The 15,891-nt window shown below is 48.6% G+C and overlaps 1 protein-coding gene across 6 annotated transcripts in view; it reads left to right on the forward strand.

Moving 5' to 3' along the window:
* axdnd1 (axonemal dynein light chain domain containing 1) overlaps window positions 1-15,891 on the forward strand; it is a 314,107-nt gene that overhangs the window by 34,937 nt on the left and 263,279 nt on the right. For all 6 annotated transcript variants that reach the window (XM_038794662.1, XM_038794663.1, XM_038794660.1 and 3 more), the window contains exon 4: window positions 10,125-10,300. In XM_038794662.1, coding sequence (XP_038650590.1) covers window positions 10,125-10,300 — 176 coding nt within the window. The remainder of the gene's footprint in view (window positions 1-10,124; window positions 10,301-15,891) is intronic.

A 15,891-nucleotide genomic window follows, 5' to 3' on the forward strand; every position in this document is an offset into this window, starting at 1 on the left:
TTAAACTCGGCCCTTAGGAATTCCACCATTTGCTTGACCATTGTGTGGGCAATGATGCCACAGGTCCCTTCACCATCTTTTCCCTTACTGCGCTACACGAGTCCTTCTGGTCCAAATGGTGTCACTTATTCGTTGCACCCCTTGTTTGGTAACTCTTTGACAAAGGAGAATACCTTAGTCTTTGAATAATCCCACGTTTTCCACCTGCAAGGACCCTGCAAAACGGAGGAAAATGGGCAAAGAATCCAACCTCAGGCAGGAGCCACCTGATGAGCGACCACTCACTCCATGGCCACACCGGAAGCCCTCAGCAGACACCCTGTCACCCAAGAGCCAACTCCTCGCTCGAGGGAACACCTCCAAGGTACCAGGAATTGATGAGTGCAGCAGTCTTGAGCACTGCCTGGGTATCGGGCTCAGACGTGCATTCTGTGCAGCTGGTAGTCACATACCAACTGCACATTCAGGGAGTGGAAGCCCTTCCTGTTGATAAAGGTCCCCGAGAGATGCTGGCTAAGAGGGGAAGATGTGTCCCATCTATCACCCCTTGGACCTGGGGCATGCCAGCAATGCCGGCGAATCCTGCTTCCTGGGCAAATAAAGCCTGGACTTGGTCCAGATTGAAGGTTATATAGTACACTGCCCGGGAAAATAAGGCGTCTATAATAGCACAGATGCACCCGTTTGCTGTTGTCTGAGATATCCCAGACAGGTCCCCGCTCGGTGCCTGGAAAGACCCTGAGGCAAAGAAGTTGAGGATGGCCATCACCTTGACGGTCACTGGGAACGGGCGTCCTCCTCCATAATCCCCGTAGTTCCAGGTACACCACCATCTGGCACAGATGTTGCACGGTCTCCCTGGTTAGCCAAAGTCTTCAGTGACATGCACGGTCCCGCAGGTCCTCGAAGGCCAGGCACTGATGGTCTAAAAGTGGCCTGATGCGATGCCCCTTTCACACATCCTCCTCGGACTGTTAGACAGCCAGCTCTCCTGCCTCACCAACTGCACCTTGTTCTTCTGGGGCAGGCTCCTGTTGTGCAGGGTCCTCCCCGAGAAATGCCTGCGTCTGCAGCATCTGTGCATCCACAAGGGCAGCTGTGGCCAGGAAGAGTGCAAGCATTCCTGGCTGTTCACCAGAATTCATTCTCTGCAGGGGAGAAAGAGAAAACATGTTAGCAAATGAGTATACTCTTGCCCATCCAAATCCAATAGGCTACATGGTGATCCTGAGTTGCACTTCAGGTCCACCCTCCACATTTTCAGAACCCCCCCCCCCCCCACCCCTTGGCCATTCTCCCTGATATGTTTTCCTTCCACACTGCACTCCTTCCCCCATCAGTAAGTGGCACCAAGGAGCCTCTATACTCATCGGCCGGCCCTGTTGATAGGGGTACCGGTGGCTGCTGCAGCCCGCGTCAGCGATAGGCTCTGTGGCCCCTGTCCTGTTTCCCCAGTGAGGTCCGTGTGTTATCCCGCCAGCAGGGTGGCAACTGGTTGTGCAGTAAATAGGGTCATCATGTGCCAACAACTGCCTCCATGCTAGAGGCTTGTATGTTTTTTGCTTTCCAGAAATATACAGCTGCTGCTTTCTCTGCCGAAGGCAGCAGGTGTAGGGGACTGGTGAGTTCTAAAGCAATGTTTTTTTTCACTGTCTGGACTGCTCTCTGGCTTCCAGACAGGGACCTCTGTTATGGGATTTATCTATTCTGGAGTGTCTCTGTTATGGAGCATCTCTGTTATAGGGGGTCTTTGTTATGGAGGTCTCTGATATGGGGAGTCTCTGTTATGGGAGGTCTCTGTTATGGGGCATCACTATTATGGGGGTCTCTGTTATGTGGGTCTCTGTTATGGGGGTCTCTGATATGAGAGGTCTCTCTTATGGGAGGTCTCTGTTATGGGGAGTCTCTGTTATGGGGAGTGTTTTATAAAGGAAGTCTCTGTTATGGGGGTCTCTGTTATGGGGTCTCTGTTATAGGATATTTATTTTATGGGGGTCTCTGTTATGAGGGTGTCTTTTATAGGAGGTCGCTGTTATGGGATATTTATTTTATGGGGGTCTCTGTTATGGGGGTGTCTGTTATGGGACATCTCTGTTATGGGGGGTCTTTTATAAAGGACGTCTCTGTTATGGGGGTCTCTGTTATGCGGGTCTCTCTTATGGGAGGTCTCTGTTATGGGATATTTATTTTATGGGGGTCTCTGCTATGGGGGTGTCTGTTATGGGACATCTCTGTTAAAGGGGGTCTCTGTTATGGGGGTCTCTGTTATGGGAGGTCTCTATTATGGGGGTCTCTGTTATGGGGGGTCTCTGTTATGGGGGGTCTCTGTTATGGGCGTCTCTGTTATGGGCGTCTCTGTTATGGGGGTCTCTGTTATGGGGGTCTCTCTTATGGGAGGTCTCTGTTATGTGATCTCTTTTATGGGATATATATTTTATGGGGGTTCTCTGTTATGGGGGTCTCTGTTATACAAGGTCTCTGTTATGGGGGTCTCTGTTATGAGGGTGTCTGTTACAGGAGGTCTCTGTTAAAGGGGGTCTCTGTTATGGGGGTTTCTGTTATGGGGGTCTCTGTTATGCAGGTCTCTCTTATGGGAGGTCTCTGTTATGGGATATTTATTTTATGGGGGTGTCTGACAGATAGATAGAGAAATACAGCACAGAACAGGCCCTTCGGCCCACGATGTTGTGCCGAGCTTTTGTCCTAGGTTAATCATAGAATTTTGAACACTAAGGGCAATTTATCATGGCCAATCCACCCAACCTGCACATCTTTGGACTGCGGGAGGAAACCGGAGTACCCGGAGGAAACCCACGCACACACAGGGAGGATGTGCTGACTCCACACAGACAGTGACCCAAGTCGAAATCGAACTTGGGACCCTGGAGCTGTGAAGCAATTGTGGTATCCACAATGCTACCGTGCTGCCCTTAAGAAGAAGTTAATCTACACTCCATTATTCTACCCTAATCCATGTACCTATCCAATAGCCGCTTGAAGGTCCCTAACGTTTCCGACTCAACTACTTCTACAGGCAGTGCATTCCATGCCCTCACTACTCTCTGGGTAAAGAACCTACCTCTGACATCCCCTCTATATCTTCCACCATTTATCTTAAACTTATGTCCTCTTGTAATGGTATGTTCCACCCGGGGAAAAGTCTCTGACTGTCTACTCTATCTATTCCCCTGATCATCTTATAAACCTCTATCAAGTCGCCCCTCATCCTTCTCCGTTCTAATGAGAAAAGGCCTAGCACCCTCAACCTTTCCTCGTATGACCTACTCTCCATTCCAGGCAACATCCTGGTAAATCTCCTTTGCACCTATTCCAAAGCTTTCACATCTTCCCTAAAACGAGGTGACCAGAACTGCACACAGTACTCCAAATGTGGCCTGACCAAGGTTTTGTACAGCTGCATCATCACTTCACGGCTCTTAAATTCAATCCCTCTGCTAACGAACGCTAGCACACCATAGGCCTTCTTCACAGCTCTATCCACTTGAGTGGCAACTTTCAAAGACCTATGAACATAGACCCCAAGATCTCTCTGCTCCTCCACATTGCCAAGAACCCTACCGTTAACCCTGTATTCCGCATTCATATTTGTCCTTCCAAAATGGAAACCTGACACTTGTCAGGGTTAAACTCCATCTTCCACTTCTCAGCCCAGCTCTGCATCCTATCTATGTCTCTTTGAAGCCGACAACAGCCCTCCTCACTATCCACAACTCCACCAATCTTCGTATCATCTGCAAATTTACTGACCCACCCTTCAACTCCCTCATCCAAGTCATTAATGAAAATCACAAACAGCAGAGGACCCAGAAATGATCCCTACGGGACGCCACTGGCAACTGGGCTCCAGGCTGAATATTTGCCATCCACCACCACTCTCTGTCTTCTATCGGTTAGCCAGTTTGTTATCCAACTGGCAAAATTTCCCACTATCCCATGCCTCCTTACTTTCTGCACAAGCCTACAATGGGGAACCTTATCAAATGCCTTACTAAAATCTATGTACACTACATCCACTGCTTTACCTTCATCCACATGCTTGGTCACCTCCTCAAAGAAGTCAATAAGACTTATAAGGCAAGACCTACCCCTCACAAATCCGTGCTGACTATCCTTAATCAAGCAGTGTCTTTCCCGATGCTCAGAAATCCTATCCTTCAGCACCCTTTCCATTACTTTGCCTACCACCGAAGTAAGACTAACTGGCCTGTAATTCCCAAGGTTATCCCTATTCCCTTTTTTGAACAGGGGCACGACATTCACCACTCTCCAATCCTCTGGTACCACCCCTGTTGACAGCGAGGACGAAAAGATCATTGCCAACGGCTCTGCAATTTCATTTCTTGCTTCCCATAGAATCCTTAGATATATCCCGTTAGGCCCGGGGGACTTGTCTATCCTCAAGTTTTTCAAAACGCTCAACACATCTTCCTTCCTAACAAGTATCTCCACGAGCTTATCAGTCTGTTTCACACTGTCCTCTCCAACAATATGGCCCCTCTCGTTTGTAAATACTGAAGAAAAATACTTGTTCAAGACCTCTCCTATCTCTTCAGACTCAATACACAATCTCCCGCTACTGTCCTTGATCGGACCTACCCTCACTCTAGTCATTCTCATATTTCTCACATATGTGTAAAAGGCCTTGGGGTTTTCCTTGATCCTACCCGCCAAAGATTTTTCATGCCCTCTCTTAGCTCTCCTAATCCCTTTCTTCAGTTCCCTCCTGGCTATCTTGTATCCCTCCAGCGCCCTGTCTGAACCTTGTTTCTTCAGCCTTACATAAGTCTCCTTCTTCCTCTTAACAAGACATTCAACCTCTCTTGTCAACCATGGTTCCCTCACTCGACCATCTCTTCCCTGCCTGACAGGGACATACATATCAAAGACACGCAGTACCTGTTCCTTGAACAGGTTCCACATTTCACTTGTGTCCTTCCCTGACAGCCTATATTCCCAACCTCTGCACTTCAATTCTTGTCTCACAGCATTGTATTTACCCTTCCCCCAATTGTAAACCTTGCCCTGTTGCACGCACCTATCCCTCTCCATAACTAAAGTGAAAGTCACAGAATTGTGGTCACTACCTCCAAAATGCTCCCCCACTAACAAATCTATCACCTGCCCTGGTTCATTGCCAAGTACCAAATCCAATATGGCCTCCCCTCTGGTCGGACAATATACATACTGTGTTAGAAAAGCTTCCTGGACACACTGCACAAACACTACCCCATCCAAACTATTTGATCTAAAGAGTTTCCACTCAATGTTTGGGAAGTTGAAGTCACCCATGACTACTACCCTGTGACTTCTGCACCTTTCCAAAATCTGTTTCCCAATCTCTTCCTCCACATCTCTGCTGCTATTGGGGGGCCTATAGAAAACTCCCAACAAGGTGACTGCTCCTTTCCTATTTCTGACTTCAACCCATATTACCTCAGTAGGCAGATCCCCCTTGAACTGCCTTTCTGCAGCTGTTATACTATCTCTAATTAACAATGCCACCCCCCCCCCCCCCCACCTCTTTTACCATCCTCCCTAATCTTGTTGAAACATCTATAACCAGGGACCTCCAACAACCATTTCTGCCCCTCTTCTATCCAAGTTTCCGTGATGGCCACCACATCGTAGTCCCAAGTACCGATCAATGCCTTAAGTTCACCCACCTTATTCCTGATGCTTCTTGCATTGAAGTATACACACTTGAACCCATCTCCCTGCCTGCAAGTACTCTCCTTTGTCAGTGTTACCTTCCCCACTGCATCACTACGTGCTTTGGCGTCCTGAATATCAGCTTCCTTAGTTGCTGGACTACAAATCCGGTTCCCATTCCCCTGCCAAATTAGTTTAAACCCTCCCGAAGACTACTAGAAAACCTCCCCCCCCAGGATATTGGTGCCCCTCCGGTTCAGATGCAACCCGTCCTGCTTGTACAGGTCCCACCTTCCCCAGAATGCGCTAAATTTTCCAAGTACCTGAAGTCCTCCCTCCTACACCATTCCTGCAGCCACGTGTTCAATTGCACTCTCTCCCTATTCCTAGCCTCACTATCACGTGGCACAGGCAACAAACCAGAGATGACAACTCTGTCTGTCCTGGCCTTTAACTTCCAGCCTAACTCCCCAAACTTGTTTATTACCTCCACACCCCTTGTCCTACCTACGTCGTTGGTACCAATGTGCACCATGACTTCTGGCTGCTCACCCTCCCCCTTCAGGATCCTGAAGACGCGATCCGAGACATCCCTGGCCCTGGCACCCGGGAGGCAACATACCTTTCGGGAGTCTCGCTCGTGACCACAGAATCTCCTATCTATTCCCCTAACCATTGAATCTCCTATTACTATTGCTTTTCTATGCTCCCCCCTTCCCTTCTGAGCCACAGAGCCAGACTCAGTGCCAGAGACCTGGCCCCTGGGGCTTTCCCCCGGTAGGTCATCCCCCCAACAGCATCCAAAACGGTATACTTGTTTTGAAGGGGAGTGGCCACGAGGGATCCCTGCACTGTCTGCCTGTTAATTTTCTTTCCCCTGACTGTAACCCAGCTACTCTTGTCCAGTCCCTTGGGTGTGGCTACCTCCCTGTAACTCTTCTCGATAACCCCCTCTGCCTCCCGGATGATCCAAAGTTCATCCAGCTCCAGCTCCAGTTCCTTAACACGGTCTCTGAGGAGCTGGAGTTGGGTGCACTTCCCACATGTATAGTCAGCAGGGTCACCAGTGGTATCCCTCACCACCCACATCCTACAGGAGGAGTATGCAACTGCCCTAGCCTCCATCCCCTCTTACATTACAGAATTAGCTGCCCCGTGGACCAACTGGACCTTCGCCCTCCGACTCTGCTTCCAGTCAGCTGTACTCTTAACTCCTGGCTCCCTTCACGCTCTTTGATAAATATAGGAAATGAAATGTAAGGAGCACCTTACTCCCTCCTCACCTAACTCCCTCAGTCACCAAACTCTCACTGTAGCACTCAAATGCCACAAGCTCAGCACTCCCTCAGTCACCAAACTCTCACTGTAGCACTCAAATGCAACAAGCTCAGCACTCCCTCAGTCACCAAACTCTCACTGTAGCACTCAAATGCAACAAGCTCAGCACTCCAGCACTCCAGTCTGTTATGGGATATCTCTGTTATGGGGGGGTCTCTGTTAAAGGGGGTCTCTGCTTTGGGGGTCTCTGTTATGGGAGGTCTCTATTATGAGGGTCGCTGTTATGGGGGCCAAGGTTATGGGGGCCTATCTTATGCGGGCAAAGCTTATGGGGGACTTTGGTGGGTGGCTCTGATGTGAGGTATGGTGGGGTGAGGTGGGGGGTTCTACAGATGGGGGTGAGGCAGGCTCGTGGTCATCTGCTGAAAATATACCTACAGTAGGATGGGTCCTGGGTGTGGCAACCTGACCAGGAACAGGATGGATGGGAGCAAGAGTGCGGTCAACAGGCAGGGCTTGGAGACAGCTGGTGATCCAGAATGGTGGACTAGCTGATGGTGTCACTAGTGAGGCCTCTTCCCTGAGAGGGGCGATGTGCTATAGAGGGTACGAAAGGCCACAGTGTGTGTCCTTTGTTTGGGGTGAGCTTTGCAATTGCCCTGCTTCGCCTGCAGTGGGATTGCGCTTCTGATGAGGTCACTGAGGAGTGCCAGCACCGGGAGTGCCACTGGGTTGGCCACTCCCATCCCGTTGATGGATCATCTGTGGTCAACGGGTGTCCAGAGGGGTGGGCTGGGTGGGTTCCCAGATGACCAGGGGTTCTGTGAACATTTGCAGGACACAGTGAGCAGTCAGTAGAGTGAGGCAAGTGTTTGTAACTTGTACCAAATGGGTGTGTTTAAAACAAATACTGCAGCAATGGCAGCCTGAGCCAGGCCACCCCGATCCTGAGGGGACACTCTGAACCCACAGAGCTGTCACCAAGTCGCTCCCTTCTAATCACACCAGTCCTGGCAGCCGCCTTCTGGCAAGCACCATGGTTTTAAGCATTTTCTACAATGTAACTTACCTCTTCTCGCCCCCTCAGCAGCCATGGTGCCCAGTATCCGCTTGCAAATACCTGCAGTGAATCGTGCTCACGTAGCTTCTGCCTGAGAGCAAACTGGGTAGGACGCGCTAATGACATTTAAATGCATGCAAATGCACGGTCATGGACCCGGCCATTCTCCAGCCCCATATCGTGGGAGCCAGGAATTTTACTCAGCGCGGCTGCTAGCCCCTCACTGGTCGCAGGATCAGTGAGGGTTCAGCGCAGATTTTGGCATCGCAAAATGCCTCTGTTCCCATACCGGAGTCGGTACTTAACCTGCAAAATAGCAAATCTAGCACATAGTCTCCAAGTGGCGAATCCAACTCATAATGCTGAAGCTATCCAAAACGCGAGACACTTAGCGGGCAGGATTCTCTGCTTGCCGACATCGATTTCATAATTGGTGATTGGACGGAGAATATCTTTTTACGACCGAATCGGGGTGGCACCTGTTTGCTCTGCCCCCTTCAAAATGGTGTCATCGAGGAGTAACACTGCACGCCGTTGGGATGGCCTCACGACGTCATCCGAAGGCCCTTCCCCAATGGGCCGAGTTCCCGGCGGCGTGGTTCACTTGTGCTCTCAGTTTTCGTGAACCTCGGGTGGCAGCTGCGGACTGTATCCAGCGCTACCATAGTTGAGGGACAGCCATGCCGCTGGCTGGGGGTGCTTCGACGAGGGCTGGGGACACTGGTGGTGGGATGGTCTGGGGGTGGCGAGGGAGTCTCCAGGGAGGCACTATCTGGCAGGTCGGGTCTGCGTGCGGCTGGTGCCATGTTGTATGGCGCGACCACTGCAGGTCATCGCCGTGTGTATGCGCGGCCGTGGACCCGGCCATTCTCCGCCCGTTTTTTGGTGTGGGAGCCAGGAGTTTTCCCCGACGCTGCTGCTAGCCCCTATTGGTGAGGGTTCGGCGCTGATTTTGGCGTCATAAAATGCCACAGTTCCCATGCCGGCGTTGGCACTTAGCCGCAAAATCGGCGAATCCAGCCCGGGCTCTTTGACAGACCTATTAATGTTTAATGCGGTTTAACAATCAGTTATCATAGAATCATAGAATTTACAGTGCAGAATTAGGCTATTCAGCCCATCGAATCTACTCTGGCCCTTGAAAGAGCACCCTACCTAAGCCCACATCTTCACCCTATTCCCGTAACCCCACCTAACCTTTGAACACTATAGGGCAATTTAGAGTGACCAATCCTAACCTGCACATCTTTGGACAGTGGGAGGAAACCGGAGCACCTGGAGGAAACTCATACAGACATGGGGAGAAAGTGCAAACTCCGCACAGACAGTGACCCAAGATGGGAAGCGAACCCAGGTACCTTGCGTTATGAAGCATCGGTGATAATCACTGTTCTACTGTGCCGCCCTGGCTTCTGGCCAAAATTCTATTGTTTCATCTTGGGAGAGAGATGAGGTGGTTCATAGCATCTCTTCCAGTATAATTAGTTTTTGTCTCTCTTTTGAGATCGTTCAGGTTGGGGTTTGTAGAATGGAGGGTGAATTTCCAGAAGCTGAGAAAGTAATGGTTTTGTTCTTGAAACTCCTGGGGATGGCTCATAAAGGGTCAACCCTGTGGTCAGGTGACTTGTAGCAGCAATCTTTTCTTTGTTTCTCAGAAATTCAATTAAAAAAGAACAATAGAATAAAGTTGTGAACCTACAGTGTTGGATTTATTCCCATGTCATAGAATAATATTTATATTACATATATATATAATTATAAATATGACAATTTAATATACCACTTACCTTTAACTTCAATATAGACTTATCAAGTTCACTCACTTAACAGTTTACTTTCCATACAGTATATTTTGTACATGTGTATTGACGATTCAAACAAGACTTTGTACTTGGTTTTGCAACTGAAGGCATTAATGAACTGTTGGCATGACTCTTTAAGATGAATAAGGAACTTTCTCATCAAGCACCTATATGAAACACCAGCTCTGTTGTTTGAGTGTCACAATATTATCTCCAACACGGAACTCTACTCACACTAAAAATGTTTATATTCAATTTCTAGTTGATTACTGAGACAGTGTACAGTTTATTTTTTTCTATCTTTGTCTTTGCAGAATTACCCAAACTTAAGGATAAACCACAAGCAATTGATCAACCTTCACCAACAAGTCTCCAGAACGACTTCATCCCAGAGGAAATACTGCTGGCTTTGACTACTGTGACAAAGTCATGCTGTCGTGATGAACTCCTTGGACCACTGGTGAAAAATAAAACTCAAAAAGGTCAGAAGGTAAGGACAAAAGTTATGCAAGGCGATTAGATAGATTTTGGAAATTCTTCAACCATGGTTTTTTTTTTGTTTTTTTATAAATTTAGATTACCCAATTATTTTTTCCAATTATGGGGCAATTTAGCGTGGCCAATCCACCTTCTCTGCACATCTTTGGGTTGTGGGGGCGAAACCCACGCAGACACGGGGAGAATGTGCAAACTCCACACAGACAGTGACCCAGAGCCGGGATCGAACCTGGGACCTCAGTGCCGTGAGGCGGTTGTGCTAACCACTAGGCCACCGTGCTGCCCTCAACCATGGTTAATGGAACGGGCTCAAGGGGCCTACTCCTGTGTTCTTAATATACAAATGTTTATCGTCATTTTGAAATGAATTTGGGCAACCTTCATCCAGGCCATAGTGGATACAGGGAAAACAGTTATTAATTTAGCATTAAAGAATGATTTACATTTATATGGCCCTTTTTGTGAGCTTTGTGCATGAGCAGTGGGAGAGAGGTCACATCCAGAATGAAGCCATAGGCAGTGTGAGCTTTAAACTTGGGAATTTGAAGTGAGTGGGGATTCGGTGCTGAACGGGAAGATGTGGGGCGGAATTCTCCTCTCCTGGGAAAATTCGGGAGGGCCATCGTGATCTCGGCCGAGTTTCATGACGGCCTCGAAGGCCGCTCCTCGCCCCCTATTCTCCCCTCCCGGCAGGGCTAGGAGCGGCGCTCTGTAACTCTCAGCCGCTGGGCGGCACGCCGAGAGTGACGCGACGGCGGCGCCTATGTGACGTCAGCCGCGCATGCGCAGGTTGGCCGGCTCCAACCCGCGCATGCGCGGCTGACGTCACGACGGCTGACACCTCGAACCCGCGCATGCGCGGTGGCCGTCTTTCCCCTCAGCCGCCCTGCAAGACGTAGCGGCTTTATCTTGCGGGGCGGCAGAGGGGAAATAGTGCGTCCGATTGAGACGCCGACCCGACGATCGGTGGGCACCGATCGCGGGCCTGTCCCCTCCCAAGCACAGTCGTGGTGCTCATTCCCCACCAGGCTTTCTACAAGCCCCAAAATGGGCATCTCACGGTGATTTCACGACGGCAGCGACCAGGTGTGGTTGCTGTCAGCCCGAAGGGAAACTATGGCGAGGAGGGTGGATGAAGTGAAAGAGCCCAGATTGAACCGGATCGCTGATCCACACCAACACCTTTTGGATGTCGGCCCAGTAATAATTCAATAAGTTTGGGAGTGCCAAGCTTCCTATCTGTGTCTCCCTCTGGAGTAGAAAACTGCGGATTCTGGAACTCTTGCCCGCCCAGATAAAAGCAGAGATCAATTTATTAACCTTGCTAAAAAGGATTTGGGCAAGAAAATGGGGAGGTAATAAAAGAAAAAGAAAAATCTAGGGAGTATGTTCATTTTAATTGTTTGAATCCTGCCAGTCAAAGATAGAGGAAGATTGTACCATCACTGAAGGTCAGCTGTAACATTATAACATTATTGGTCAGCCTGGAATAATTCCATTTGTGGAGTGAGGCCCAATTATGGGCCACCCTGACTCCCAAGTAATAAAAACTTCTACTGGAAAGGCGAAAGGATAACGTGCTTAAATGGGCTTGTCTACCGGGGGATTGCCCGTAAAACATTCACTCTTATTTAGATTTAATTTATAGCTGGAGAAGGAGCTGGAGATATTAAGTGTCTTCATTATGACGTTGATGGAGAGTATTGGGTCTGTAATATACAAAAGTAGGTCGTCTGCAGAGATACCTGAGGCTGCATTCTCTGATTGGAGACGCCGAAATCGTGTTCGGTGATTGGCCGGAGAGTCAAAGTTCCCGACCAAATTGGGTGCGGCGACGCATTCGCGAGTACATCGCGCAACGTATCGACAGCCTCAGGACATTGCCTGAGGCCCACCCCACAATGCTCCACCCCCCCCCAATCCACAGAGGTCCCGACAGCTTCGGTCGCGTGGGGTCTCATCTGTCGGGAACTCGGCATGACGGCTGCGGTCTCAATCCAGCACCACCACAGTCGGGGGAGGGCCGATCCATGGGCAGGGGGACTTTGTCAGGGGCTGGGGGCACTGTTGGGGGGTACTCCGGGCGTGGGAGCCGGTCAAAGGGGCCACTATTTCGCTGGCTGGGTCCGTGAGCAGCCTCCAGCATGTAGCACAGTGCGGCCGCTGCAGGCCGCCGCCTTGCCCATGCGCGGCAATTCTCAGGGCCGTATCGGCAGCTAGAGCCGGGTGCTCTATGCTGCCTTGCTGCTAGCCCACAGCCAAACGGAGGATCGGTGGCCATTTTATGCCATTTTTCCCAGTGTAAAACACCACCATTCCCACGCGGACGTGGGGACATAGCCTCAGAATCAGAGATTCCAGCCCCAGACGTTCCATACCTTCCCTGTTATTACCCATCCATTGATCTGAAGTTCTCAAGGTTATAGAGAGAGGCTCTACTGCAAGGGTGAATAAAAGTGGAGAGTGGGGAGCCCCATCTACTACTCCTATTAAAGGGGAAGTTGTCTGAATGTGAAGTATTTGTGTCAAAGCTTGCAGTAGGGGCATTGTATAACAAGCGGATCCATTAGACAAATGTTGGGATAGATCCAAATCTTCTACGAATCTCAAACAAGTAATCCCACTCTACCCTGTTGAACGTTTTCTGTGTCTAGAGATCTGTCACCTCTAGCTTGGGTGAAGTAGAGGGAGAAAGTATAATGTTCAAAAGGCAATGTGTCTTTGCTGATAATTGACGCCACTTTACAAAGCCTGTTTGATCCTCTGAAATTATGCAAGTTTCCAACTGGAGCACCAGAACCTTAGCGTGCAGTTTAACATCTGCATTTAAGAGCTAGAGGGTCGCTATAAACTGCACTCGGTTGGGTCCTTGTCCCTCTGAAGGAGCAAGGAAATAGAGGTTTGAGCAAGGGTTGGAAGCGATGAACCACGGGATAGAGAGTCATGAAATTCGGGGCGACATGGTGGTGCAGTGGTTCGCACTGCTGCCTATGGCGCTGAGGACCCGCGTTCAATCCCAGCCCCGGATCACTGTCTGTGTGGAGTTTGGACATTCTCTCCGTGTCTGTGTGGGTTTCGCTTCCACAACCCAAAAATGTGCAGGGTAGGTGGATTGGCTATGCTAAATTGCCCCTTAATTGAAAAAGAAAATTTGGGTACTCTAAATTTATTTTTTAAAAAGTCATGAAATATAGCTAACAACGTGGGTATGAGTTGTTCAGATAATTTCTTAATAAACCCGATTGGAAAGCCATCCCGGCCAGAAGCCTTATCAGCCTGCATAAGACTGCATTTTAAAATCTTGTCAGGACATGACAGGGAGTTCAATTTACCACTCTCGACTACTTCGGCCGATGGGATGGACAAGCTGTCCAGGAAATCAGCCATGATCGACTTGTGTGCGGGAGACTCAGATTTATAAAGGCTATAATAGGATGACAAAACCTGGAGAGGGGCGGAAACTAGGTTACCCCCTGGGCTGGGTATCTGGGGAATTTCACGAGAGGCAGATTGGCATTTAAGTTGGTGCGCCTTCTCCCCAGATTTGTAGAAAGTACTCCTGGAGCGCTGTAGCAGACATACAGCTTTATTGGTGGTCAGTTGGATCTGCAACTTTTGCCTGCTTGAATATAATTCCAGAGTGGGACCAAGTGAGTATTGGTGATCTACCTCTAGAATGAAGACCGCCAGCGTCTGTTGTTCTGATTTCTCTATCTTGGGCACATGTGCGCTATTCAAAATAATTTCTCCCCTGAAGACAACCTTAAGAGTCTCCCACAGTGTGGAAGGGAACCTATTTAATTTTATATAGTCGTCAATAAAGGTGGACAGGTGCTCGCAAAATTTGTTGCTGGCCAACAAAGTAGTGTCCAACCTCTAGGGTGGACGTTGAGAGGGGCCGATCTCCAGCAACAGGTCGACAAAGTGTGGAGCAAGGATAGCGATTATAATCGCTGAGTACTCAGCCTCCACTACTGACGGGACGAGAGCCCTGTCCAGAATAAAAAAGTCAATGCAGGAATACACATCAGAGAAAAAGGAGAAATTCTTGACATTGTGGAGCAAATAAATGCCAGAAGTCTACCCCTCCATCTGAGCCATGAAAGAAGACAAGCCCTGGCAACCCCTGATGGGACAAAAGATTTAGGTTTTAAGTGATCAAATTTTGGGCCCTTAACACAGTTTAGGTTGCCTCTAAAATAAGATGGTGTGTGTTGAGGTTGGGAAGTGAAGATAACAACAAATTAATGAAGTTCGTATCATCCCAATTATGGGCATAAGCGTTGACCAGAACTACTGGGGTGTTCAGTGGGGAGCTGCATACGATTATATATTGACTGTTTGTGTCTGCCACAATCTGGGAAGAGGAGAATTTGACTCTTGTTGATTAAAATTGCCATGCCTCTGGCCTTACTATTAAAACTAGAATAAAATATCTTTTGCACAAACTGGTCTGATCTTTAATTCGTAAATGGGATTCAAGCAACAAAAGAAATCAGACTTTAGACTCTTAAGATGTGCAAATGATGTATAGACATAGAATTTACAGTGCAGAAGGAGGCCATTCAGCCCATCGAGTCTGCACCGACCCTTGGAAAGAGCACCCCACTTAAGCCTACACCTCCACTCTATCCCCATAACCCAGTAACCCCATTTAACATTTTTGGACATTAAGGGCAATTTAGCATGGCCAATCCACCTATCCGGCACATCTTTGGACTGTGGGAGGAAAACGGAGCACCCAGAGGAAACCCACGCAGACACGGGGAGAACGTGCAGACTCATCACAGACAGTGACCCAAGCCGGGAATCAAACCTGGGACCCTGGAGCTGAAGCAACTATGCTAACCACTGTGCTATCATGCTGCCCACTTGATTTTTCTTGATTTTTTTCCTGGTTTCCATGAAGCAGAAGGGTGCAGGAAGTTGGTTGGTGACTAGAGAAGAAGCTGCCGTCACCACCTTACCTCCAGTTCAACTATGGGAGGCTTCGGAGTCTGAGTTTGTTGTTGAAATTCAGGCCTTGCCTCTCCTGGGCATCACAGAGATGAGGAATTTTCCTCAGATAATTTCAGAGATTTTTTCAGAAAGTTAAAGATCTGTGGTGCTGGGAAGAAGACTAGAAAGTTCAAGTTTCCAGCGGGAGCCACCTCGTGCGCGTCTTCCCTTCACATCTTGTCACCAGAAGACGTATTGGTTTTATAAGCAGGAAATGTCAGCTTTAAAATGACTTCACATGATTTTAGTGTATGAATGTTTAACATGTTATTGTGCCATCAATTTATATTCTTATTTTAATAGCGGTATCAAACTGACTAGTTTGAAATTTATGCACACAGAGCACAATAATTTCAAGACCACAGATCTCAAGCATAAAATAAATAGCATGCATTATTGATCAGTAGAGGGCAGCCTTATTGATAGTTCTGTAGCACAGATGCCTTTAATAAACTGAAGCAACCGTATCTTTTAGTTTTCTTCTGTTCTGTTCAGGACATCCTATGTGCATTCAAAAATAAATGTTATGTGAAATTGAGTCTTCCAGAGACACTATTTTTACCAAAACAGGTCAAATTTATCCTT

The sequence above is a fragment of the Scyliorhinus canicula genome, chromosome 4 (genome assembly GCF_902713615.1).
Source record: "Scyliorhinus canicula chromosome 4, sScyCan1.1, whole genome shotgun sequence".
NCBI classification, from domain to species: domain Eukaryota; kingdom Metazoa; phylum Chordata; class Chondrichthyes; order Carcharhiniformes; family Scyliorhinidae; genus Scyliorhinus; species Scyliorhinus canicula.